General features: G+C 41.6%; 4 protein-coding genes across 6 annotated transcripts; 3 read left to right on the top strand and 1 right to left on the bottom strand.

Annotated features, from left to right (window-relative positions):
• Window positions 1-176: 176 nt before the first annotated feature.
• On the top strand, window positions 177-11,476 carry RB195_014949 (uncharacterized protein; the record flags this gene model as incomplete). 3 transcript variants are annotated; one of them, XM_064205432.1, is made up of 21 exons in its annotated part: window positions 177-234; window positions 315-361; window positions 436-512; window positions 569-612; window positions 663-727; window positions 777-902; window positions 2,823-2,960; window positions 3,085-3,148; window positions 3,226-3,395; window positions 3,530-3,608; window positions 3,670-3,754; window positions 3,825-3,857; window positions 4,130-4,271; window positions 4,355-4,499; window positions 5,926-6,014; window positions 7,756-7,807; window positions 7,868-7,904; window positions 9,299-9,373; window positions 11,065-11,218; window positions 11,274-11,360; window positions 11,417-11,476. In XM_064205432.1, the coding sequence occupies 21 exons, from the start codon at window positions 177-179 to the stop codon at window positions 11,474-11,476; spliced, it is 1,827 nt and encodes a 608-aa protein (XP_064061311.1). The 3 variants fall into 3 exon arrangements, with proteins under 3 accessions (XP_064061311.1, XP_064061313.1, XP_064061312.1); XM_064205430.1 differs by lacking the exons at window positions 177-234; window positions 315-361; window positions 436-512; ... (5 more) ...; window positions 3,226-3,395; window positions 3,530-3,608 and having other exon boundaries at window positions 3,697-3,857; XM_064205431.1 differs by lacking the exons at window positions 177-234; window positions 315-361; window positions 2,823-2,960; ... (12 more) ...; window positions 11,274-11,360; window positions 11,417-11,476 and having other exon boundaries at window positions 445-512; window positions 663-811.
• A 251-nt stretch (window positions 11,477-11,727) lies between these two features.
• Window positions 11,728-15,245, top strand: RB195_014948 (uncharacterized protein; the record flags this gene model as incomplete). The annotated part of the gene is made up of 4 exons (XM_064205429.1): window positions 11,728-11,781; window positions 11,842-11,982; window positions 14,100-14,168; window positions 14,970-15,245. The coding sequence occupies 4 exons, from the start codon at window positions 11,728-11,730 to the stop codon at window positions 15,243-15,245; spliced, it is 540 nt and encodes a 179-aa protein (XP_064061310.1).
• Window positions 15,246-15,451: 206 nt separating this feature from the next.
• Window positions 15,452-24,475, top strand: RB195_014946 (uncharacterized protein; the record flags this gene model as incomplete). Its single annotated transcript, XM_064205427.1, has 8 exons — window positions 15,452-15,555; window positions 22,941-23,096; window positions 23,309-23,420; window positions 23,485-23,614; window positions 23,862-24,013; window positions 24,082-24,134; window positions 24,196-24,272; window positions 24,342-24,475. The coding sequence occupies 8 exons, from the start codon at window positions 15,452-15,454 to the stop codon at window positions 24,473-24,475; spliced, it is 918 nt and encodes a 305-aa protein (XP_064061308.1).
• On the bottom strand, window positions 17,541-18,205 carry RB195_014947 (uncharacterized protein; the record flags this gene model as incomplete). Its single annotated transcript, XM_064205428.1, has 2 exons — window positions 17,541-18,112; window positions 18,196-18,205. 2 exons carry the CDS (start codon window positions 18,203-18,205, stop codon window positions 17,541-17,543), a joined length of 582 nt encoding a protein of 193 aa, XP_064061309.1.
• Window positions 24,476-25,427: the final 952 nt, after the last annotated feature.

Here is a 25,427-nt window from a genome sequence, read left to right as displayed (position 1 = left end):
ACTCACTTGCTAATCATAGTGCTTTGGAATTAATAATAAATTTTAACCAAATCATTATCACCTAATCTTCAAAAAACGTTTTCTCTTTACTATCATATACATATATCATACATACGGTATCAGTATCGAAGTGTTTGCTTTAATCACACTTTAACAGCGACGATTATTTATGCGCGATGGATGAAGATGTCGATCTGGTAGAATACGAAGCCTCAGTCTCCTCTAATGAGTCAGGTATATTTCTTTCTGATATATAATAGACAAGAGGAGACTTTTCTTTACTTGATGTGCTCCTTGAGAGGAAGACATTCCAGGCTCTCTGAATGTGATCCAATTTCTTCCATTACCTTCCACTCAGAAGGTAATCGCTTCCGTTGATCTATTAGGCAGTTTAGTTTTCATCAATATTCCTAAAAGCTGGTGATATCTCCTCAGGAAACCGAAATGTCGTGCAAAAATTTGAACCAACAAGATCAACAGACATGCTCAGAGGCTGACCACTATTCGAAACAGTATGTCTTTCCCTTTATTCCGCTTCTGGGTAGTCCTTTTTTCTAACAATGTTTAGGGCGGAACTGAGCGTTGTTACTGATGCTGACATCTCTGATGCAGGTATTTCCAACTTCATAGTCCCTCACTAACTTATGAATTACTTGTTATAGAAACACCAGAAGATGGTTCAATCAAGCGCACAAATAGCAATACGAATGAAGAAGAAGATGGCTATGTTGGTCTGTTAGTGGACTCAGCTAACTGTGATATATTACTCTTTAAAGGACATGGATACTGCTCTTTCACTTTTGGCAACTGACAAAGCGGTCAGTCGTGGTGATCTTCTGTTGCCGTTGCAGAGGTTGATGCTACGCGTAAGGAAACTCGGTTGTATTGTAGATGCAGTCCAGGTGCATTTACTTTTCTTTTTCGGTGTTTTATTCTATCGTATCTATTTCTCGTCTTACTTTGTTTTTTTTTCACTCGAAGCCGACTTTTATTCTTATCCTAATGACCACCGTAGGAAGTTGAGATCTAATGATTTCTATTAACCTTAATTAAGTATAACCTTCACATCTAATTGCAAGTTTGGTTAAATTCCAGTAACATTAGATTGAACTCAAAGTTCAGGCACTATTAACAAATTTATTCCAATCTTGCATATCTATCTAGTCACCAAAGTTTAATTGACTATTGTTCACCGTAACTGTTAGAAATATTTATTATATTATATTAGAGATCTAGGTCATCATCTGTGAGTAGGGAGGTTTTTTATAACCCTAAGATGTTCGTTAGGGACGTTCCCACGTTTTCTCTGATTTTCAAGGAGTAACGTTTCAATCAGAGCGAGTTATAGTCAGAATCAAAGAGTAGGGTCCATCAGACGGAAAGCAGGAGGATCTTTGTATTATATTCTTCCATATCGACCCAAGTCGGGGCTTCTAATGCAGTAGTTATGTCTTGATAGGAGTGTTCGGGATATCTGTGAAAAAAAAAGTTGCTTCCACTAATGACACGGTCTGAACATGCGATGGTCTGACATCTCGTTAGGAATAAAACAACAACGTTAATAGCGTTGTTAATAATTAATAATTAATGATAAATCGATCTTTTTGCTCTTGTTCGTCCTAGTCAATCCATGTCTTTTACCCATGTATGCCCATTCAAATAGCCAAGTCTCTCCAGTTTCTGTAGTAAACTTGTTAAGAGCGTGAGTGAGTAATTGTTAAGTGGCATGTTGTTTGCTTGCAGTTCTCAAAGTTTGCCGAATCTAAAACTGACAAAAGTCCAGACGCACGGTTGTCTTCGAGGTCTCCGATTGATAACATTGGGAGTTATCGCTATGTTATACGTAAACAAGTGCTTATTCACCGCATTCTAAACATACCTGTGTGCTGGTACACCCCCAGAGCGACTTGCAAATCTCAATCGGGTTTGCGTATTCCCCGAAAGCCACTTAGAATTTTAGAATGGTATCTTTACTTCATGAATCGATTCGACGATCTTCTCATCCGCAAAAGTTTCATTCGGGTCGTTAGTTGTTCAAAAGTATCGATGTTCATTGCCATACTCGTGTTGGCAGGGACACCAACTCCCTGTTGTTCCTAAGAACAGTTCTTCTGTAGTGGAGAACGTTGCTTCCTCCCGTAGTAGACAAGTGGAGCCATTTCAGGCCTTTGAAAAAGACGAGTTTGTCGAAACGTCAGGCCAATAAAAAGTTTCACCTAAACCTCGTTGGCATAACAAGAAAACATAAAAGACAAGTGGAGCCTTTGTGTTGAAGGCGACTCCAAACCGTCTCTCTAGCTCCTCTGATTCACTTGATCGCATTAAGAAAATATGAGCATCGAACGACGTCTAGGACGAAATTACTTACAAAGGGATGCAGGCGCTGCGTTCGTTTGTGAAGAAATATAAGTAAAAGAAAAGTCGAAAAAGTAATTTCGCGTACTCCTGTTTCTGTTTTAAAATGAGCAAATATTCTTTGGATATCCATGAGCGAGAGGATATGAAGTAGTGGAGACTATGGTCGAAAATCATTTTGTATCTTTTTGAAGAGGAAGAAAGCTTAAAACCATTGCGGTATATTTCGCAGAACAAAACGCAAAAACGTACGTTTGCCGCTGTGGACAGTTGCGATGGGCCCTGTCTTCTTAGATATGCGGAATGTACAGAGGACACCTGCATCTTTGCTTTGACATGTTTGAAAAAGTTCCAAGAACTTTGTTTTAATTCGTTTTGCGTATTAATTAACTCTCATCTCCTCTGGTTATCTGAAATCAGTGTATGTTTACCTATATTTCATCTCAGTTTTTTAAGCGTTAGTTCAGGTAAAATGCACTCGTAGAAAACTGAAATGCTCTGTGGACGCTTGTTCTTACAGGGGACCAAACCCCGAAAGCATTGGATTTAGGTGTACTCTGCCGTCCGCCATCGAGATTGCAGCCCAGTGGATTTGTATTTGTGTGGTAAGTTTCACTTGATTTCGTTAGTGTAGCGTGCATCATAGTTTCTTAGGTGCTTCAGACCGAGGAGCCAAATGTTGTGCAGAAGTACAAAGCTATATTTTTTCTTAAAGCAGGTTTTTTTAAGGTAGACGTCAGCCGTCAGAACACTCTTCTAATCAAGCTCATCAATAGTTTGAGAGATGAAGGGGGTATATGCAAATATATTCTTCTTAATTGCCTTCTTATCATCATATTATATCATTTTGAACAGCTTTTTCTCTTTCAGAGAATGCTGAACGATCACATGTGATGCCAATTTCGTCTATTTCACGCAAAAAACTGCTAGATTTTCCTTTTCGAATATGTAGCCGCCACTTCAGCACGAAAATCACGGATACTTCTGTTTCTGTCGTACCCGATATAAATCTTCCTGAAAGATCGATGATTTTTTATGAGGTTGGATTCGAAGGTGTACCCGATTTGCGTTCATTTTTGTCAAAGGGTAACAAATTTATACTAGGTGACAGTTGTGAGAGGTCTGATTCTTTCAGAACATAAATATATCGGTAACTATATACATAACTATTAAGGAACTGTTGCCTCGACTCCGGCGTCGATATGTCTTCCTTTCTGAAACAGGATACGAAGACATAGACATAGATAAACTTGGTACCCTTCCATCTCTATTCTGGAAATGAGGATTTAGGAGTTTATGTCTATACCTTTCTAGAGCCGAATGGGATTTTAATATCACCATATGCCAATCCTCTCCCTTGTGATGTACCAGGTGAGCTTTTCGCTACTATTCTCATGGGGTACACCTGTGAAAGTTCCTGTTTTATGCTGTCGTTATAAATCGTCTGATGTCTCCTTGTTCTCTGGAAGATATGTAAAGATGTTCTCCATCCCATCAAACAGGTAAATATCCTTGATTGTTATTTTAAGAAAGACTCGGTCCGAATTGCAGTTTAATTTGCATTTCTGACAGCTATAAGATGGTGGATTACGCAACGACATTGTAGGTAGGTTTGGTAGTTCACCATTGATTATTTCCAGCAAAATTTGCAGTGCACTGAAGATCTGCACCTTGAAGTAATAGTATTTCATCTACTCCGCTACTTCTTACGCACCCGAACTCATAGTTTGATACTCTTTTCTTTCGTGATTTCTACAGTTTACTACCTTTTCAGCGCCGACTATGGAAGATGGCATAAGGCTATTCAGAATGGTATTGGATTACCTAGCACTTTTGAGTTCCACCTTCCTGAAGCTGGACATGTTTGCGAGATGCATTTTTCAGAAGGGAAACGTTACACAAGAGGAGTTATGCAGGCATGTAATTTTTGTTTCCTTCGTGTGTGTTCTGTTCTGAATTAGTTCTGAATTCTCAATTTTTGTTAACACTGTTCTTCTAGGATCCAAGCGTCTTCCGCAAATTGTCTGTCGAAGGTGTTAATCCTAAACTTTCTCAGCTAGGACCAGTCTGTCTAACAACTTGTGCGATCGCCACCTGTTCAAATGCGGTTATTGACACCGTATGTGTCCCTTTCCCAAAACCAGGTCTGTCGTACATATTTTTCTGCTGCGAATGCACCAAAGCCACCAGCACCCCCAGTATTCACGGTTACTAAATTTACTCACATAGAGATTTGAAAGGAACAGTATTCCGGAGAAAAATCTCGAGAATTCACCCGATCGGCCCGTAGTGAGTGCCTCAAGTTTTGCCCTCAGGTTGCACGTGATGTCCATCCAGTAGTTCACAGTCGGATTTTGGCTCCTAGATCCGGTGAGCACAGGGGAAGACAAAGTGACAAACTGTTCCGACTGCGAGTGAGCCTTCGAGCCTTTTCGTGTGAGATTCCCTGCCGCGCGCGACACACACGTAACTCTCCAGACCAATACAGCTTCAAGATCGAAAAAAAAAACAGTAAAGTAACTATGTTGAAGCGACTAGCCAAAGTAACAACATGTTACGCCGACGAGGTCGCGCTCTAGTCGTTCATGGAGACGCAGACGACCGCCTCAGATGCTCTTCTGACCATAGAGACGCAAACAACTGCACAGTTATGAATAACTAGGAAATATGTAAAGAAGAGGAGAACGAGAGCGAGTTTTATCTTGATATTACCTTCACGATGTCTAGAAATCTTATCAAGGTTGAACTCTTTTTTTTCTGTAAGTTTATTCCAAGAGGTCATAGGAACAGAAGCTTCCTCTTTTCGGAAATAGGTTACAAAAAAAGCTTGGAATCCTATAATCATCGTTCCGTTATTTTTGAAAGCTGAAACGTTCGGAAATGTTTTGACGAAAATTTTCGTATACCTAATTGGAATCTACTATACATCCTCATCTCATATTTCACGTGAGGATTTCTCTTTTTTCTGGTACGATTGCAAGTTCACCTCACATCACAAAATTCCAGTGGATCTGTCTGATTCTCCGGAACAATTTAATAGCTCATGAATCATATCATAGCCGATGATCCAGCGTATGAATATAGGTAGGTAAGCGGAGTCAGCTATTTCGGTAACAGCAAAGGTGAATCTCTCTAGGATACTCCTCATCGCTAATTGCTTTGCCGAGGCATGATCGATGCATGCTCGAAGATCCGTCGGGATTCTCTTCACATGCATTCGAATACCCGTAAAAATAGAAAGTCCGTTAAAGTTAGCATCCCTTTTCGGCAATTCCTATGGAATCCGTGATGGAGCTTATTGTTTTAGCAATAAGATTGAAGTTCAACAGTATATCCAAAAAGTGTTGTTGAAACATCGACATACCGAGGAACAGTAGCCCTCGAGGAATCTGTTAGCAGCTAGCTAAAGCACTGAACCTGCTCTGTAACAGTATTGCACACCAGGGGAATAATTAGAATATTAAATTTCTTGATTGACTCAACAAAGTAATATGTAATCTTTTGTTACTCTGCTAATGAATACTACAAATTATATAGGACGTAAACGGTGCAATAGACGCTTTGTTTAAGATGACGACCTTTATCATCGTTGGATCGACGCTCTAGCGATAGATGATGAGTCGAACGAAACTAAATTCATCTGCTTACGACATTTTTCGGTGAGTTGCACTTTTGCTCTTTTTGAACTAGTTGCTTCTTTTTAAACCAGTAGATTTTGTCGGGTTTTGTCATGCCATCGATCGGAAGGATGAAACACAACTCATTTATAAAACCTATGCGGCTTTACTCGGTTCAAAATGACCTAAATGTTTTTGCAGTTGCGTAAGCGGTGGAGAGTAGGAGTGCGGGACAAGAGGTACCCACAAAGGTCGGGATGACCGCCACTGACCTTTTTGAGCGTCGTGTACCTCCGCGTAATTACGTCTGAAGTCCACCAGTCTTCATGACTGCTTTGAACTATCTAGCCCCGTCTTCCTCTTGACTTCTAACCGACCCGCGCGCGACATCGGTTCGTGAAGAAAGTGAAACTTGTGAAGGAACGAAAGCAGAATAGTGAAAGGAAAGGAATTAACGCAACAGTATGTCGTATGCGAACAAGGCAAATTGAGCACATATTATCAGTTAATAGAGATTAAGGAAAGAAATAGATTCTTCTTTTCAGGTCAAAGATATCTCATTATAGCCATAACAAAGTGTGATGTGCTGTCGTAATGCCTTACACTGACCTCATTTGAGGAATTTCACACATATCGGTATGTGTTGAAATTTTAGAACAAAATGAATTGCAACTAGCTACAAAAGGGGCTAAAGGATAAAGTGTCTGGCGTTAATCAACCCGCTTGGGATGCGCTCCCACGTTCACTTCAATTCAGAATCATTTGAGGTTTACGTGTAGCTGGCCTATACAATGACTAGCGGTGGCTAGCCGATGTGTCACGTCAGTGTTTTTATCCTCCCAGACAAGTCTGGTACCAATTTATCGACCCCGCAGGGATGAAAGGCTTGGTGAGCACTAGAACGGTATCGAACCTCACATCGAACGTGCAGGAAGCGGAACCTCTAACCGCTACACCACACCCGCCCCTAAAGGCGTTAAAGATAACTGAAATTTTCTCGCCGGATTTTCGCTTATATAACTAAAAAGGCAGATTTACTTTCCTCTCGCCGTGTAAGGCGCTGAATATCAACTTTACTTAGCTGGTTGTGCAGAAAGAAGTGCTCAGCAAAGCAAAAAATGTAAGGGGGTCTGGTATAACAACGATCAACCGAAGTTTTTTTTTAATGTTGTCTTGTAATTCCATGAGTGAGTAGAGGGTCCCATCAAACAATTGATAAGGAAATAAACACTGTCATTCACATTTCTAAACGACATTTCACTTATCCATATTTGCTAAATAACTTTATTTTGTTCAAAATTCCGATCAACATCTGTCACTATGCAGCTTTTTTTCCTTGTTCGATTCGAACAGCAGATCGCGAGAGTTGCTGGCGAAATGGGCGGAAGTTTTTGTGGGTAGAGCACTAGCAAGACGTAGCGCAACAGGAGCGGCGGATCCGTTGCATCGACATCGCTAGCACTAATTGTCGCTGCATTCCGTTTGATGAAATCGCACTGAACTTGAGATCTTTTCGACCTGTCTAGATAATGGTTCGAAAACCACAACAAAAACTGTACATCAGGACACAACTTGTTCTGCCGCATCCAAAGATATCCTCCATCGTGTTCTTTTGCCAAAAGAGTTGTTGTGGGACAGACGGATCGCTCTCAAAACTATGATTGAGTAAAGCTATCTCTAGCAAGTCGATGAAAATTCTATCAAATCCAATGAGAAAGTATTGTGTAGAGGAGAATTAATAGTGCTGTCATCCTCGTTCAACCGTGAAGTCTTTTGGTTACAGCTTTCTCGAGAAGAAGGTCTTGTCCCTATCATATGTCTCAACGGAGAAGCAAGCAAGTTCCTTTGTCTTATGTGCTTGACTCCAATTTGATGATACAGAGCTTCTTTTTTAGAACTAGATTTCTGTGGGGATCAACGATTGAAAAGAAGGTTTGTTAACTTTGTTTGTTCGTAAAATTTTATGCACTTTGTACTGACATGTTTTAATACCAACACTGTCATTTCTGCTTAGTATTACCCCTCTTCTCTTCTACAGTCTTTGTGATGCGTTAAACACGTCATTTATATTCAGCTGCCCAAATGGAAGAATGAATGTTTACATGATCAGCTTGATCATCTTGACTCACCTTGTTCTTCGAATTGATCGACCGAACGGTAGTAACTTCTCTATTTGTCCCGATCGCGTGCGATAAATGCCCAGAGATTTGTTTCTTCGGGGTGTACGGAGAGCATTAAATTTTTCTTCAAAGTTCTTTATGAAGAACTCTGACTATAGAGTCTGACTATAGAGACGTTCCTGTAGTGCGTTTAACATCGCGTGAAACACAGTCACTCCGGTCAACGGTTTTCGTTGAGATGTATCACGTGTCCATTTTGCTTTCTTTTGTAATATGCATCACCGTCTCTAATCTTCGATCGTTGACGTAGGGCAGAACTTCGAACCACGTCACTTAATTCAGCGAAGCGGGATACTCCTAGCATTACGTTCTATGACGCGCAATCGCATTTTCCTTCTGCTTGCGGTGGTCAGGTTTCTGAAGCATAGCTTAGAAAGAAGTACGGTGGTTTTAAAAAGGTGAGTCGGGAGCCTTAAGTTCCTGGTCTTCTTCACTGCAACCTCGATGCTCTTATCATCACTAAACTCAGGTGGTGTAGCTGCTGACTATCAACCTTCACCTCCATGTCGTCAAATTCTTTGTGGCACGCTCCAACTAGTTCTTATTTAATTCAGATTGGTGGAAGTTTAAGAGAGCATAGACCTCCCTATACAGTGAATTGCGGAATTATCCAATGTGTAAAATTGATGCCCTTATCTTTCCAAATTAACTTCGTGTCAATTTATTGACTGCGAGAGGATGAATAGCTTAGTTGGCCTATCGAGCCGTAGACTGTGTAAATCTTGAGAGAACTTCGTACCATTCCTTAACATCTTCCCCCGCACACATACAGAGTGCGCTGCAAAAGTGGTGGCTACAGATTTCTTGCAACTTCTCTCACTGCAACTCGAAAGTCCTCTCAAAAAATGAGGCATACTTCTTTTCTACCTCTTGGTTTCTCCAGAGATAGTTCTTAAGTTTGCTGCTGATGTGTACATGTGGAGACCACACCACAACTGTGCATCAGAGATGCATCTAATTCTTTACAAGATCTTTCTCTTATTAACATACACTCTCCATTCCCCTTGCTTTGAGCCTATTAAAGACCCATTGCGCTCACGCGCTGAACACAATCGGCTTCGGCTGTGGATAAAAAAGACGTCTCCGAACAATTTATACGTTTTTTCCTTTTCGTTTTGATTTTTCAACTCAGTAGGCTCTTTTTAGGCACGAAAATATTGAGGAGGAGGTGAAAAAGAACAGACTCGATGCTCAAGAAAATGCTCCCGATTTATATCCGACGTAAGTACGTTGTGAATTCCTGTTTGCAGTAGTCGTACATTTATTTATTGGTTTTTATGAATTGTGTGCCTCTCACCAAGTTGATACTATAACAGTTTACTACAACTTATGTTATAGTTAATGTTGCTATTGCTATTATACTATAACAGGAAAAGGATAAATTCACCCCATAAAACTCTGTAGTGCAATATTTTACTATCATCTGGGGGTGTTTATTGGTACACCAACAAACTTAGCTTCTCAGATAACCTAGGATTATAACTTTCTTCTGACACCAGTTTTGATGTTACGGCTTAAAAGTTTTTTTTTTTTTGAAAGAGATAATTTACCTTTTTGTATGCTACCAAAAAGGTAGGTTCACAGCGTCCTGCGAGCGGTCTGCATGGTAATTTGCCAAAGTGACGTCATTCGGATCAATATTGGTGGCAATTTTTTGATTGTTTTCATTTCTTGCTCTTTCCTTCTGGCTTTTACGTCTTTTAAGTTTCTTTTTTTTTGTATTTTTGTTGTATTTGCTGTATTTGTTTTTGTTATATATAGACCTATATTGTATCCGTATTGTTCTTAAGTTATTGTATAGTTTTTGTTCGTGTACTTAGTTTCATGATAATGTTCTTTTTTGTTGTTAAGGGGGATAGAAGAAGAAACAAAAAAGAACATTAACATAGAAATAAATACAATTCGAACGAAATTTCAGGACCAAAACATGAACAAAAACAATTCAATAACTTAATAACAATACAGATGCAACATAGACCTAAGTAACAAAAGCAAATGCAGCAGACATACCAAAAATACGAAAGAGGAACTTAAAAGACGAAAAACCAGAAAGAAAAGCAAAAACAGTGAAAACAACCAAAAATTTTCGGCCCGTGTCGATCCACATGACGTCACTTGGCAACACTTGGCAAATTGCCGAGCAGACCGCGTTGCTCCTGGGGGCCGTACGTGCAAGTACACCGTGCTTCATGTCGTTTTAACCCAACTATAGTGCACACAAAAATCATTACGCTTCCCACTCATTGCGTTTGATCTTTTTTATGTTTTGCTTAAAGGCATCACCCCACGAATCTGAGGTGGTGCAGATTTCAGGTGGAGTATTCGTATACGGGATGGGAGACTACGGAGAGGGGGGTGATTCCGTTCATTTCTTCCTAATTGCCGTAAAAAACGGCTCGGAAGATACAGCTTCATTCGTTTTGGCGCACTATTTTGTACAAGAGGTTCGATTGGAGCGCGCCAGTCTTGTGCGGAGCCGTATCTTCCGGACCGTTTTTTACGGCAATTAGGAAGAAATGGACGGAATCACCTCCCTCTCCGTAGTCTCCCATCCCGTATACGAATACTCCACCTGAAATCTGCACCACCTCAGATTCGTGGGGTGATGCCTTTAAATACTAGAGAGAAACGGCCAAATAATTTGGAAAGCCCACCAAAAACTACCTAAGAAAACTTTGTTTTGAAATAATTTATCGCTACACAGAAAAGCTGAAGCTCGATGCAGTTAAGTAGGCGGCTGCTCCTTCGATCGCAACCGCCCTATTGCGCCGTTTAACGCAACTGTACCGGGCTTCCGGTCGTGTTGACTCGACTTTAAGAATAATTTTCGAACTGGTACTGGACTTGTTTACGTCAAATAGATTGTTCGTGATAACCATGCACCGCAGCTCTGTTTAAATATTCATTTACAGAAATAATGGTGGTGAGAGATCTGAACAGGAAAAAAGCTGTTGTGTGGAAAGCCGTCGCATTGGCGAAACAGTGGAGCAAATAGAAATGAAGGCCCGCGTAGTTGAACGTGTTGTTGCTCAACTGCAAATTACTTGTAAGAATCACTACGATAATGTAAGTATCATGTTTTACTTTTGACTAGCTTTTTTTTGTAATAGTTTTGGTTTAGAAAGGTGAATTCAACCATTACATGAAGTTTCAACTCTTTGACATACTATCTGAATTACGGTCACAGAAAGGAGTTGTTCACTCTTTGGTACGTTTTACTCCCATATACCAGATTTTACAATTTACTGAGATGTGTTATTTCAGCGTCAAAGACTGGAAGACTCAGTAAAAGATCCAGACAAGCTCCGTTGGGCTATAGACTAAGTAAAAGACTTTCGCAAATGAATGCCAGAATTTATAATTTTTAGGAATTGTTGTCTTGCGAGATGTTGTGACTTAAATTACCAAAATTGCTCGATCTCATTCACGTAAATTTCGTACCGACAGTGTCTTATTGGTATACCAATAAATTTCTGTTTGCATATTAAGGCTTAGCGTATGGTGCACTCTCACCGCTGAACGTTACGTGCATTGGAAATCTTTTTTTTTTAGTGAAAGTTAAGCGTTTTATACAGATGACGTGCTTCGTTACTGTTGGTACTACACGCTTTGATGAACTCGTAAACGAGGTGCGATTAAAAAGATCTTGTCATGTTCACATTTGGAAACATTCCATCTTGTCATGTCAGGTGTTTGCTGAGACGTGCACTTCAGCGTTGAGATCCATAGGAGTAAGAAAAATCACCGTCCAATTGGGGGCAGGCGAGTGGAATGATGAAATCAAGCGAAATGTTTTCCAAGGAATAGTCGCAGATCACGGAGACGGCGAGGTCGGTTTGTAGGGGTTCCACGATGTTCCTTGACTTCCTTCTCATAATGACAGTCCGCAATACAGGCAATTCAGAACATTTGCAAAGCATCATCTCAAATGCCTCGTAAAGAACAAGCTACCATTCCATAAGATATCAGCGCGAAGGTGAAAACTGAAAGGGCTTAGCGGACCTCCGCGTAGTAGAGTTACTTCGCTGATACGAAACAGTAGGACTTCTTTGTGTTCAGATAAAATAACATCTAAATGGAATGAAACACACGAACGCAGCGACACCTCCCGAACGTTATCGCAGGCAATGTGATCAAAATGCTCCTTTCGGCAAAACCGCAACCATCTTATCGTCCAAACCAGATGTGACTCACGAAACTTTATAAGCGCTCTGGATAAGCGCTGAAGGCCCAGAATGAATAGAAAGGAAGACTGCATAGCCGCTACGAACGGGCTATCTTTCTATAGAGATCTTTGCGGGTTTTGATCTACGAGATGAGGATTGCATCTTGGTTCTTGGTTTGGGGTGTGATTCGTTATGTGATCGCAACCTGTTTTGGATGAGACATTTAAATGTGTATGTTACAAGTATTCTGGATTCCGAAGGTCTGGCGTAGGCGACGATATGTAACTGTAACAAATCCTAATTACTATTAGCGGAGTAACTGTACAACAAGGTCTTCCGCTAATATGATGTCGACTCAGCTATTGAGGTAAGCATTCTAGGTCCCTTGTTTTGGATGATCTCTTGTGGGATGCTAACTTTTTCTAGACGAGGCGTTCGAGAGAATACTTTGCGAATGTTCTGATTGTCCAGGTTCCTGCGAAGGAAGACTGGAAGCCGAAGCGTTAGCCGTAGTAAAAAGTGTTAACAATAATGGCTTCTGCTTCACATATCTTATCGACAAACATGACTAACTAACATAACAATTTCTGTTATACTTTCCGTTCTTTGTTCTATTAAAAATAGATTTGATAGCAGTAATTTACATTTGATGTATTTAATTTGTAGCTAGATTAAAGTAACTAAAATATCTGACGAAATCAAGTTTTTTTCATTGTTCTTTGTTAACGTCAGTGGAATGATAAGTATACTCAAGTTCGTCCTTAAATACGAATTGCGAATAGTGCTCTTTTCTCTATATTAACCAGTATTTGTTGTATTGTATCCAGTAAAATTATTTACGCTATGACATTTCGTGAATAATTGGTGCACGCGCCCACAACTTTGACACAAATTCACATTTCATCCTTTTCCCCAACTATCCAGTAGCCCCTTAATAGCTGAAGCTGGCTAGATATGTCTATTTGCGTGCTGGGAAGCTACCGTTTCATCCAAAGATTCCGTGATAATCCTAATTAAGCGATTAAAAACAATTCATTCACTCGCCCAAAGCAAACTACATTTCCATCGGCTATATCATCAGTGCAATCGTGGAACGATTTAAAAAAAAAAAAAAACCTAGAAATTGAGCAAAGCACGTTGCAGTGAAATAAAAGCGGCGTCGTTCAGCGAGCGATTTCATTCATAATGAAAAATCCAGAAACGTTGTCCATTGCTCTCATACAAAAATTCGTAGAATTTTCGAACATCTGTTTGAATTCGTTTGTTATTGCACATTTTCTGATCTGAAAAGTTGTATTGGGTTTGCGGTTATTTAGTTTTGTTGTCAACAAATGTGTTCTTCTAGTCTCTTTTGATATATTTCTTTTTCTGATGTCAACTATACTTATTCGAATTGTGCTATCGAATCTGCAGATGCGTAGCACTTGCAAGATGACCGCTCTTCGCCTATTCATACCTACTGAACATATGGTATGTCAAATTCATATGTCCACGAAGCAAATAATAATTGTGAGGTGAGGAGGGATTATCCTGGACATTTGTTCTGAAGAGGTCAATAGGTGTGGACACATCGCCCTCACCTTCCTTGTTCGCCGATTTGCTCGTGCAGGCTCGAGTAACACTTCTATTTGTACCGATCATTTACATGTCTTCTAATTTTTTCCTGGATAATTGGCTCTGGTTTTCGTAGCACTTGCAAGAAGACAGCCCTTCGCCTATTCGTAGCTACTGAACATATGGTTTGTTTCAGATTCTAACCTACTGAAGTAACTGTATTATAGGCTGGTGGAATACCTGTTGAATATTATCGATTCAAACCCAACATTCAAGATGACATTGAAAACGCACTAGTTAGTCTTTTATTTGGTGAAGTGTGTTGCCTTTAGTATGATACTGAGCCATCTAACTTTCAGCCAATATTTCATTGTCACAATTGATATCTCAATTGTATAAAAGCAGCATTTGTAAAAATCTTCGAAGTTGGATCACTCTATCAGTAGGTAGAAGGTGGTTACTATACTCTACCATGGAAACATACAACTTCGTATAAGAAAAGATCAATCCGCAAGACAACCAAACCTGTCTGTGTGTCTGAAATACGTTGGACAGTATGAGTTATGTTTTCAAAATGGAGCAGTGTAATAATGTATTGAGGCAATGTGATACAGATCTATTATCAAAACGTAGCACTAGAAAATTACATATGCCTGAAAAATGCTCAAAACTAAGGCGTCTAACTTAGCATGGCTTTCGCCAAACCCGAGAAGGTCACAAGTAAGTACGCATCTTCACACATTTAGTTTTGATGCCACAATGAATGGATTCTGACATTCGTTACTTCGAGAGCTCTCAAAACAATACCACAGCTCATGCATACTAGGACGTGTGTAAGGATTTCTTTGCATCATTTACTGAGGGTACCAACGATTGTGACTACACAATCCTTCTTCATATGGTGCAACGTGACTTAGGTCTTCAAAGTTGCGTGTTTTCATTGTGATAGTTGGACCAACGCATATTGATGAGGAGATCCAACTTCAAAGAACCGCAAACGATGCCGTTCGCGACTTGTTGATTATAGTGAAACCCCTTGAATGCTTTTTAATCTCGATGATAATTAGCAATATGACTTCATTATATCGATTTTTCAGTTGGTCATTGGACATGCTGGAGCCGGAACTTGTCTTGAATGCCTCAAAATGAAGAAACCTTTCATCGTCGTTGTCAACGAGAACCTCATGGACAATCACCAACTAGAACTGGCAAAAGAGTTGGCTCGTGGCGAGCATTTGCTATACTGCACTGTGTCGAACTTATCTGTTGCACTTATGTGTCCATCCTTGTTTAGCCTGAAACCATTTGTCCAGCCTGATCAAAACCTCGTGGCTAAGTTCATCGATCACAGAGTGGGACTTGCCCCATCGTAACACCCAAATCTGCAACCTTATTATTGTTGTGAAACTAATTTTATACATGAGAGACTAGTCATCATTTTCTGATAAGATGTTGCTGTGAAACTGGTTTATTGTTCATGTTTCGGTACATGGGTTTTGCCCTGTTTTATTGATTTTTCTTCTCATTGTTTTTGCATATCAGTGATGAACCACTTGTTCAAGAACCAGTTTGTTTAGGTATGACTTCTGTCTCGTGTCCTATTCATCCTAACGTTCATTTGGTTGAAGATCACAGAGCAGGGGACGTCATCTGCCCTGAATGTGGTCTCGTAGTTGGTGACAGGTAATGGAAATATGGAGTGTACTGACGATATGAAATAACCCAAGGTCACAGCGGTCGAGTATCACGGATGAGTTTCGCATTGCTGCAGGTCTCGAACCAAGTGGATTGAAAATGTTATTGCCAGAAAAGTGAAAAAAGGGCGGGAGCGGGTGGGTTTTGCATGTCCAGAGACTCTTGGGATTTTGACCAGTATCGATCCAATAAGTAGGTGGTTCAGTTACTAATATCGCAGCTAACGAGAACTAAATCAGGTTTGCCTTCTCAAGAACCGATGCGAAACCACGTATTTGAAGATATATATATCGGTTGAAGTTAAAGAAGTTATATATATATATATATATATATATATACATATATATATATATATATATACATATATATATATATATATATATATATATATATATATATATATATATATATATATATATATATATATATATATATATATATATATATATATATATATATATATATATATATATATATATATATATAGCCGGGTACCCTTCTTTAACTTCAACCGATTTGCCGATTTGAAGGCGTTAATTTCTCAAGAGCAGCAGCCATCGTCTTCTATGAATAACACAATGGTGGTGCAACGACTAAGGGGCGGCGCCCACGCATCGATTAAGACTTCGTAACTGACCATGGTCGGGTCTGAGCTTAATCCGGTGAGGTTGTAGCGCACGGCCTTTTTCCTTAGGGGCCCGCTCGTGAACTCGACCTTCGAACGGACTCGACACAGGGTCAGCTCCGCCCTTGGTGCCGTGGAGCACGGCCGTTTTCAGTTTGCTCTTTCTCCGCCCTCTCGCTCGGCTGACCCAGAGTAGCTGTCGTCCGTTGCGGAACATCACATCCACATCGTTTTAAATGTCGACCGATCCTTCATGTATCCCTGTTGTTGTTGATGAGCGCAGAGCTGGAACTTTGTCCATCCATGCTTCTCGGTGCTTATTGGTATATCACCCTTCCCCTCATGATGATATTCTTTAATGGCATCCGTCGACTGCACTGACCTTTTTACTAGGAACGCCTTGTTTCGCTCCACTCGTCTCACTGAGGCCTTTGATAGGACGGGCATCTGTACCTCGATACCTCATGTCTCGAACGTGTGAATATGGTCGATTGTGAATCCTTTTCAAACCCTCTTGCTCCTTTCCTTCTCCAGACCTTTTCAATCCTATTAAGGATCACTCTTTAAGAGCTTTTACGACGGCGATTGGGCGATAGTTGCCGATGTCATGGATTCTTTATACAGCAACACGGTCTTGCTGGTCTTCCCTTTTGGGACCTTGCATTCCACAGGTAACGTGTGAAGATCCTCGCGTTTGAGTACTGGCGAAGGTTCTTCGGTGTTTGTTTTTTCTTGGGACCGGCTGTGCTTTCACCGACTGATAGCATGTCGTATTTCGACGGAGAACCGCTGGAATGACATTCCATCTCCTGATGGTGAGGCGGGCCTGTGATCGTGTCGTGATGATTTTCCATCCCTTCTCATGCAATGGTTGTTCCTGGTTCCACTGTCATCCTTTCTTGCACTGGCGAAGTCTCGGCGGCATGCGATGCTTTTTCCCGCCTCTGCTGCTTCGCCGCACTCGCTCTTCTCTTTAAGGTCTTTCTTTATCGCCTCTCTGCAAGCCTTGCGAGCTCGGACGTAAGCTCTTGTTCCCTGCGGCTCGTGTGCTCCACGCTGGCGTATCAGCTCGAGTTTCGAGACAGGCGTCTCTTGGTTGTTTTAATACCTGCCTCTTCGCGGTCATGAGGTGTTTGACAGCCGGTCGTATTCCTCGTGATGTTGTCCATTGCGGAATCTTCCAAGCCGGCTAACGTAGCGAAGAGATCCCAGTTGATGGTGTTCTGGGATTTCTCTTGCTGAACTTGGCGGCTTTCTCTGCTCTCCGCGTGAAGAAAATCTTCCTCGGAGGCGATGGTCCGATCCCGTATGAACTTTGGTACAACAGCGACATCCGTCGGCGAACCTTTTATTGACGATGATGTGGTCTATCTCTTGGTACCCTCCACCGGGTGACTCCACGTCCGCGTGGGAGGGCTTCTGGAATTGCAGTTCCCTGGATGGTCTTGTCGTCATGTGAACTCGGAAGCCTCTCCCTGGTTTCCATTGTAGGCCGTGGGTCCCGGTGAAGTTCCTCCGGCGTTCTTCTTGGGCCAACTTTGGCGTTGAAGTCGCCAATTATGACCTTGTAAAGGCATGATCTTCTCGGTGAACTTCTCCGGTCCATATAGAAAGCTTCGACTTCTTCTTCTTCGTAGCTTGATGTTGGAGCGTAAGCGACGAGATAGTCAGCCGGTGTGGGACCACATTTCTCATCCGCGACGTCCGATTCGGGTCTGTTGTTCAGAGTCGATGTTCGCCATACTCGTGTTGACGAGGACGCCAACTCCACCAACACCTCTACTGTCGCTGTTCTAGACGTTTTCTGTTTCAATACAGTTGGGAGTGACGTCGTCTCGTCTCGGTCGTCCGATGCGTCGTACTTGATCTTCTTGGTTGCACCATCGATCTTCGATGGCCGCTTCCGTGCAAGCGTGCGTGCTTATAAGTACGATCGTCATCCTAGTCCTTTCGTTTCGTAGCCTACAGACTCCTGCAACCCCGTCCTACCTGGCGCTACCGACCAGCTTTCATCAGTCGGAGACTCTTTCTATTACTGTTTTTGTGAAATTTAAAACCCACGGGCTTGAGCCTCTAGTCCTGTTTTGGGATTCCGTTCTCCCGTGTGAGCTTATTTGTTGGCGACTCCAACGCCTCCCTGCACCTCCGCATTGATTCGGTTTTGGCCGACCGACGTACATGATTTTGTGTCTCAGGCGCCACCCTGAATCCACCTGCGTCTCTGGGCGCAGGCTTGTCCGGTCTGCCACCTAGCGCCAGGCCTCACAACCCTACTTATGGGGTGCAACGATAGCAGTCGGAAACATCAACAGCACATTGGTGGAGGGCACCGCCACCATCACGTGCCAACATTGCTTCAGTCGCTTTGCGAAATTAGGGAGACACGATCTTCAAGTGCATGACCCGGTCAGAACGTTCGCACCCTGTGGAAGACTCCTTCATTCTCGACAATGTCAGAGAGGATCCGGAGGTTAACATCGCAGTCTTGCGGTGGTGTAGCCTACAGGGCTGCGAACTGTTGGTGTAGCCCCAATAGTCCGCAGCTGCTTCTAGACCCTCAGAAAAGTACTGAGTTGATGGATTCCTAATTCCTTTACGAGTGGCACGAGGTGTACAGAGTATTTATCAGTTTCTTCTTTTCCGCCTGTTTAGGAAGGAGTTTCTGGAAGACCTGGAGATGAGAATGGGTACTCCACTATTCCAATTCTCATCGTGCCGTGCGGGTCCCTTAAGGACCTGTCTGCACAAGCCAAATGGGACATCCCAAGAAGGCTCTCCTCTGCTGCTTCTAGGATGGGAGGAATGCTGTATTACGAGCAGCTCCCGCAAAGACACACGGCCACCGTAATTTACTCCACTTAACTTTTGAAACTAGTGGAAGCTGTGCGGGAAAAGCGGTTGAAACCAGCTTTGGAGCAACTTGTCATTATAACCCGAAAGCACATATAGCTACGCAGACCATCAAATCAATTCTAGAGGCATCAAGAGTTAGGGTGGAGCACTGTGCTTTATACCTATTCGCCTGACTTCCCCCTCTTTGGGTAACCCCTGATTATCAATTATTCCGCCCCCTTAAAGCTTTCCTGGCTAAGATAATTTCCGACAAGTTTGGTGACGTTATCCCCTTTAACACTTTATAAATAAATAAATAAAAAATAAACGGGCTGTCGCCGACCTCTTCAACTGCCAGCCTCTCTGGTTCTGGGAGAAAGGAATCGCTGACCTATCTATTAAGTGGAACAATGCAGCAACTAACAGTGGTGTGTTGATTGATTTACTTTATGCGCTCGATAAAGAAATTGAGGAAGAAAATTGCAAAACTCATAAAACACTTAGCAATCCAATATAAGAGTAAAAGGATAAAGTGCGCGGCGCCAATAGGTGCTTTTGCGACGTACCTACGCGTTCAATTCGGACGGATATATCGCAGTAGGTAAAGAGGTTTTCGGATGTGAGCGTACGATTGATGGTTCGAAACAGCCGTGGAGCCAACAAAGTTTTCCTGTCGTCCGCTAGTCATTGCATAGCACAATCGTTCTAAGCCTCAAACGGTGGTTTGCACGCAGAACAAAATCTATTCACACTTGCTGACACTTTGTCTACTATTATCAGAGGAACACTTTGTGACACTTACCAGATAAGTAGACCATTTCAGTTATGACTAGACTCACATGTGAGTCCTAGAAAATGTTCAAGATTGGGCGGGCTATATCACTCAGATGATAAAGGAATGTGGGAGCATTGAGAGGATCTCTGCGATTATTGGCAGTCGTTCCACTGTTTGAATATCGTCCAAACAGTTGATAGATGCCAGTAACTAAACTTTTGCAATTGGGAACTGCGCACTTCTTAGTTGTAGTTCTAGTTTTAAGTCTAGGAAAGCCTGAATGAGGAATTAGCGTCATAATTGATGCATTTCAAGTCTACATTCTGAAATGAGAGAAAGAACTAGTAAAGCAACAGTTAGTCCCAATCCCAAACGAACAGTTGAACATTTTCTTGATAAGCCAGTTTCTCGTCACTCTAAACTCAGTATTCTCGTTGATTGGCATGATAGTTGCGAGACGTGTTCATGCCTGCTATTTAACTTTATCCAATTCCCAAATTTTCAGGGAAGTTGCCAGATCTGCTAAAAAGAGCTCTGTTATAGTCGTGGTTTTGGGAGTATGGGACTACAGGGTGCAAGTTATGGTCGAGTCTTACTAACCTGACTTTAAGGCATCACTCCACGAATCTGAGGTGGTACGGATTTCAGGTGCAGTATTCGTATGCGGGATGGGAGACTATGGAGAGGGGAGTGATTCCGTCCATTTCTTCCTAATTGCCGTAAAAAACGGCCCGGAAGATACGGCTTCAGGCGTTCTGGGGCACTATTTTCTACAAGGAGTTCGACTGGAGCGCGTCAGCCTTGTGCGGCGCCGCATATTCCGGGTCTGTTTTTACGGCAATTAGGAAGAAATGGACGGAATCACCCCCTCTGTATAGTCTCCCATCCCGTATACGAATGCTTCTGTCTGTCAACGCCAAGTGTCCTCAAGATCACTTCGAGTAATGGGCGCTTTTCAGTTTCAGTGAGTATCTTGTGAGCTGCTTCGTCAAGATGATCAGACGATTTTCTCATAGCGTGAGCAAAGAGGCGAAAACGGTTTTCTGTGCCTAATTCAGAGGGCCGGGGAAGGTGTTCATGTTTACCATGTTTCATCCGCCGGTATACCATTTCCACTTCTGAATTGAGTAAAGTTCTTTTTGTCACGCTATCGGCCAAAACTAGTCCAATACTCGTCAACATCGATTCCACCGCCTCACTTCTGTTCCGTTCTAAGCAGTTTTGCGACTTGAGCTCAGGAGAGTTCTTAGAATACGTTGAAAAAGGCAGTCTCGTCATAACGTAACCGAAAAGCGAAGAAGATTTTCGGTGACCACTTTCGACGATTGTGACAGAAGTTAATGTTTCCCATGGGTCACCTCTTGTTACCTCATACTTACTTCCGCATGAACTTCTTTAAGCATTCGCATCATTTCCGACAATTACCCTCTATTGGGTTGGTGTCTTTGACACTAACGTATTGAGTTCACTATGAAACTCGTCCCTGTTGTATTCTTAGTGGTTTCAGTAGTTGCGTGAGCACTTATGATCCAGAGTTTGAGTCCTCCGCGATCCAGCAGTCGTAAAAAGGCCCGTTCTGGCGACGTCGCTCAGTGAAGTACTTCATGCGGAAGTAATTATGAGGTAACAAGAGGCAATCGTCAGTCGCGCCTTTACTCCTGTGAGTTAATGAAACTCATTGGTAATTATGTGGAATAGGATCATAAAACTCACGATGTTAAAGTAGAATTAAATGATGGGAAACAAGTATAATACTTAGTAGTTTTGGGATGCTTCAATGTAAAGGTAAGATTGCTCAATTATAGTCGGCGGTTAGGGTGTTGTACCGAAGTTACGTGTTACTATTTCTGAACAGCCAATCACTGATCCACCTCTGCGGTCGATATGAGGATTGTTCAATAGCACGATGGTGTCTATAAGCTCCTACAATCCTTTCTTCTTTGCTTTCCATTCTTTTTCGTGTAATAGTACACGAGTATGATTGCGAACTCCTACGCGTTATATAGTAACATCAAAACGACATGAACTACGGTACAGTTGCGTAAGCGGCTGCAATCGAAGCGGTCCGGCGGAGCGTAACGGTTAAAACCTAGGAGGGATCATACCTTGCTGTATTTCGCGATGGCCCCACGTTGACTCCAACCGCTAGCTCCACTGCGCCGTTTCGAGCGCAGACCCTTACGCAACTGCACCCTCCTTCATGTCGTTTTGATCCCACTATATTTTTCTAGCCTTCTCATCTTGAGCCTATGACGTAAACTTTTTTGCGCGCATGCGAAAGGACGTAATAAGAACATAAAGTCGCTGTTCATACAGTTGTTGCAGTTGGAAATTGAACATTGAACTCGTTGACATTATGACGAACACAAACTTTGACGCAGTGAGTTTATATGGAACATATATGGTGCAAAATATGTGGAATTATGGGTTTGGTAAAATATATGCATGTTAGGACTTTTTCTGCAGCATGTTTTTGTTATAATCCTTATCTGTGTGGAATTTGTCAAGTGAGGTCAACGTAGATCACGCATATCACTCTTGTCACCCAAAATTTCACCATTTGGTATGCTTCGAATGACCTTAATTTTCGATAACATGCTCTCAATTTACCATATCCGTATAACAGAACTTGTTGCTTCAACTCGCTTTTCGTTTCTCTCCCAAATTCGCAGTTTCTGCCGTCCCATCGCGAGGCGAGCATCGATCGAATTGTTTTGGTTAGAGGGGAGGCGGGTCTAGGTGATCCCAGGCAGATGTGGATGCTGTGTACTTGGTGGAGCGACATCCGTAATTACGCGATGGCACATGCCGATGAAGGGAAGTCAGCAGCGGTCAGCCGATTTTTGCGGGTACCTCTTGACCCGTACCCCATTCACTTCATTATTCCTTCTGAAACTGCCGACTATTTTTGGTGTGGATAGTGACGGCACTTTTGCTAATTGATGAGTTATGCGTTCGTCAAGAATTTCAGGACAAATAATCGATGCGCTTTTTTTTATTATTTATTTTTTATTTATATATTTTGAAAAACCTTCAAAAAGTTTGTTGTGAATGTCTGTTGTTCCAAAAATTTGCGTCAACAGCGCTGCAATTTTAACTATCTTCGTCCCTTACCTTAGATATGTGTTCTTCATTGTTTAGGCTAGTTGATGTTGGGACCGAATGGCGCTCTTTCTCGAATGAACGCAGTGGTACAGACCCCTCTCGTGTGGGGGCTCCCGAAAACCCGCTACTCAGCGGAGGAGACCTGTCAACCAGTATAGCAGTGGGATTTGGCGCAAGTGATAGTGATACAAGGTAACTCTTCATCTTTACTTCTTGCGGCATCATGTCCTCTGCAATGTGATGACTTCGACTTATTCTCTTTTTCCATGCTCTGGCATTTGCCCCAAGGGTAAGGTTCAGTTTGTATTTTTCGCTAGGAACATCAGTCGAGTTAGAACTCCAGAAACATTCTGCACTCTAAGCATTTCGTTTATGCTATAAAGAAATAGTGATTCGGTCTTTAGCCTCGCAAATGCTCAACGGAAAAGTATGAACAATACTGATCGACAGATGACGCAAGCGATGAGTGTAATCAGAGAGATGAGCGAACGGATCCATCTCGCCAAGAGCATACAGGTAGCTGCACTAATGCGATGCTTTTTTTGAGCCACTGTTATTTTTGTGAGTGTTCACTCTTAAGGACCTTGCCTCTAAGACATTCAAAGATGTGCTGGATAGCAAGGCTCTAAAAGGAAAAAATAACGAAGCTCAGGCAGCCGCATGTCTTTATATTGCCTGCAGAAAGGAAGGTGTACCCAGGACATTTAAAGGTTCTTTTATCTTTCCATGTTCCATTTTGAAAGCACGTATGTTGTTGATATTAGGAAACTTTAATTATTGAGTTATACTCCAAAAGTGGAACGTATTTGAATAGTTTGTTTATTCTGTATATTGCTCCTCTTCCAACACAATCACTTCGATCACTTCGGCCTTCACAAGCGGCCTGTAGGCTGTGAACTTATAACTATTGAGATGAGGTTTAATATTCGTGTCGTCGTATCTTATGTCGTTATTCAGAAATTTGCGCAGTTTCACGTGTCTCTAAAAAGGAGATAGGACGATGTTTTAAACTGATTATAAAGAGTTTGGAAACGAATCTTGAACAAATCACATCTGCTGACTTCATGTCCAGGTTCTGCGGGAATCTCTCTCTTCCTAACTCTATACAGGTACAGAGTATACAAGCAGCTGAGTGCTCCTGGCTTGCATATTTGAATAATTTATGTTCGTCACTTAGGCGGCTGCTACTCGCATCGCAAAACGAGCTGTTGAAATGGATCTTGTTGCTGGGTATGATCTTTCCTATGCTTTTTTTTGGATTTGTTTTGTAGTGTTTGTACTGCTCATTCAGTCGTTCTCCAATTTCAATCGCTGCAGCAGCCATCTACATGGCATCTCAAGCTTCAAGTGAAAAACGCTCGGCAAAAGGTATGCACTTTTGTGTTCATGATTAATTGCATATTTCATTGAGTTCTTAGCAACAGATTGAATATTCAGACATAGGAGAGATTGCTGGTGCGGCTGAAGTTACAGTGAAGCAGACGTACAAGCTTCTTTACCCAAAAGCTGCTGAACTTTTCCCGGAAGATTTCAAATTCTTCACACCGATTGATCAACTTCCAACTTCTTGAGTGCTCACTTCAGTTAAGACCTTGTTGAGCAACTCATTAGAACTTTTATAATCGTTATCAGTTTGCTTAACTTTCACGCTTTTAATCTGCTTTTCTTAGGATGCAACATAGCAGCAGAGAGCACGAGCTTTTCTACACGAGTTTTTGATCTGTTCACTTCTGCCGTGATTTCGGTGTGCAGTTGAAGGAGCAAGTTTAAGCCTAACTTTTAGGCCTCTTTTGTTCAAATTCGCACCTTTAAAAAACCTCCGCGGCCGATGTGCAGGTGCAGGTGTTCAGTTTAGGCTTCCTATCGCCACTTTTAAATTAACGCTTTTGAATTTGACCACAGTGAATTATTGGAAGTAATAGTCTTTCGTTGAGGATAGAAATTTCGATAGCTTTTGTTCAATTGCCTACCATTGTTCTCCACAGTTCTCATCTTTTATTGCCGTGTTCTTGTTTATAACATTCAATAGAATTTTCAGAACGGGTTCACTTGAAGTTGCTATAAAATCATAGTTTTGCTTATCATATTTTTGAAATAAATATAGATTAGAGATGTCTTAGACTTCGCTGGCGTGGTCTACCTTCCACAGTTACATAACATTTCGTACAGAAATACTGGAAATGTATTAATTATAGAACAAATATTGTTGATTTTCACTGTTCGAATTTTACATCTAACTTGAATGGAAAACACTGCGTAGGATGGCGATTGTGGCGGTGATTGCCATTCAAGATTCGTTTATGTTTACGTTTATGTTAACACAACACAAATATTAGCACGTACTCAAATACGTTGGCTTCAACGAATACAAGGTTTAACTGCTGCTTATCGTTTACTTGCTAAATTTCTGTCCGAAACATTCGTTTATTTTCTTCCTATTTTGTTCTTTGTTTTCTTACCTGTTTAGCCGGTTATTGTGAGGCGATTCGAATGCATAAATGAATGAATAAATAAAGTGTGCTG

This window comes from Necator americanus, chromosome V (assembly GCF_031761385.1).
Source record: "Necator americanus strain Aroian chromosome V, whole genome shotgun sequence".
NCBI lineage: Eukaryota > Metazoa > Nematoda > Chromadorea > Rhabditida > Ancylostomatidae > Necator > Necator americanus.
This window is presented reverse-complemented; position numbering and strand designations above follow the sequence as displayed.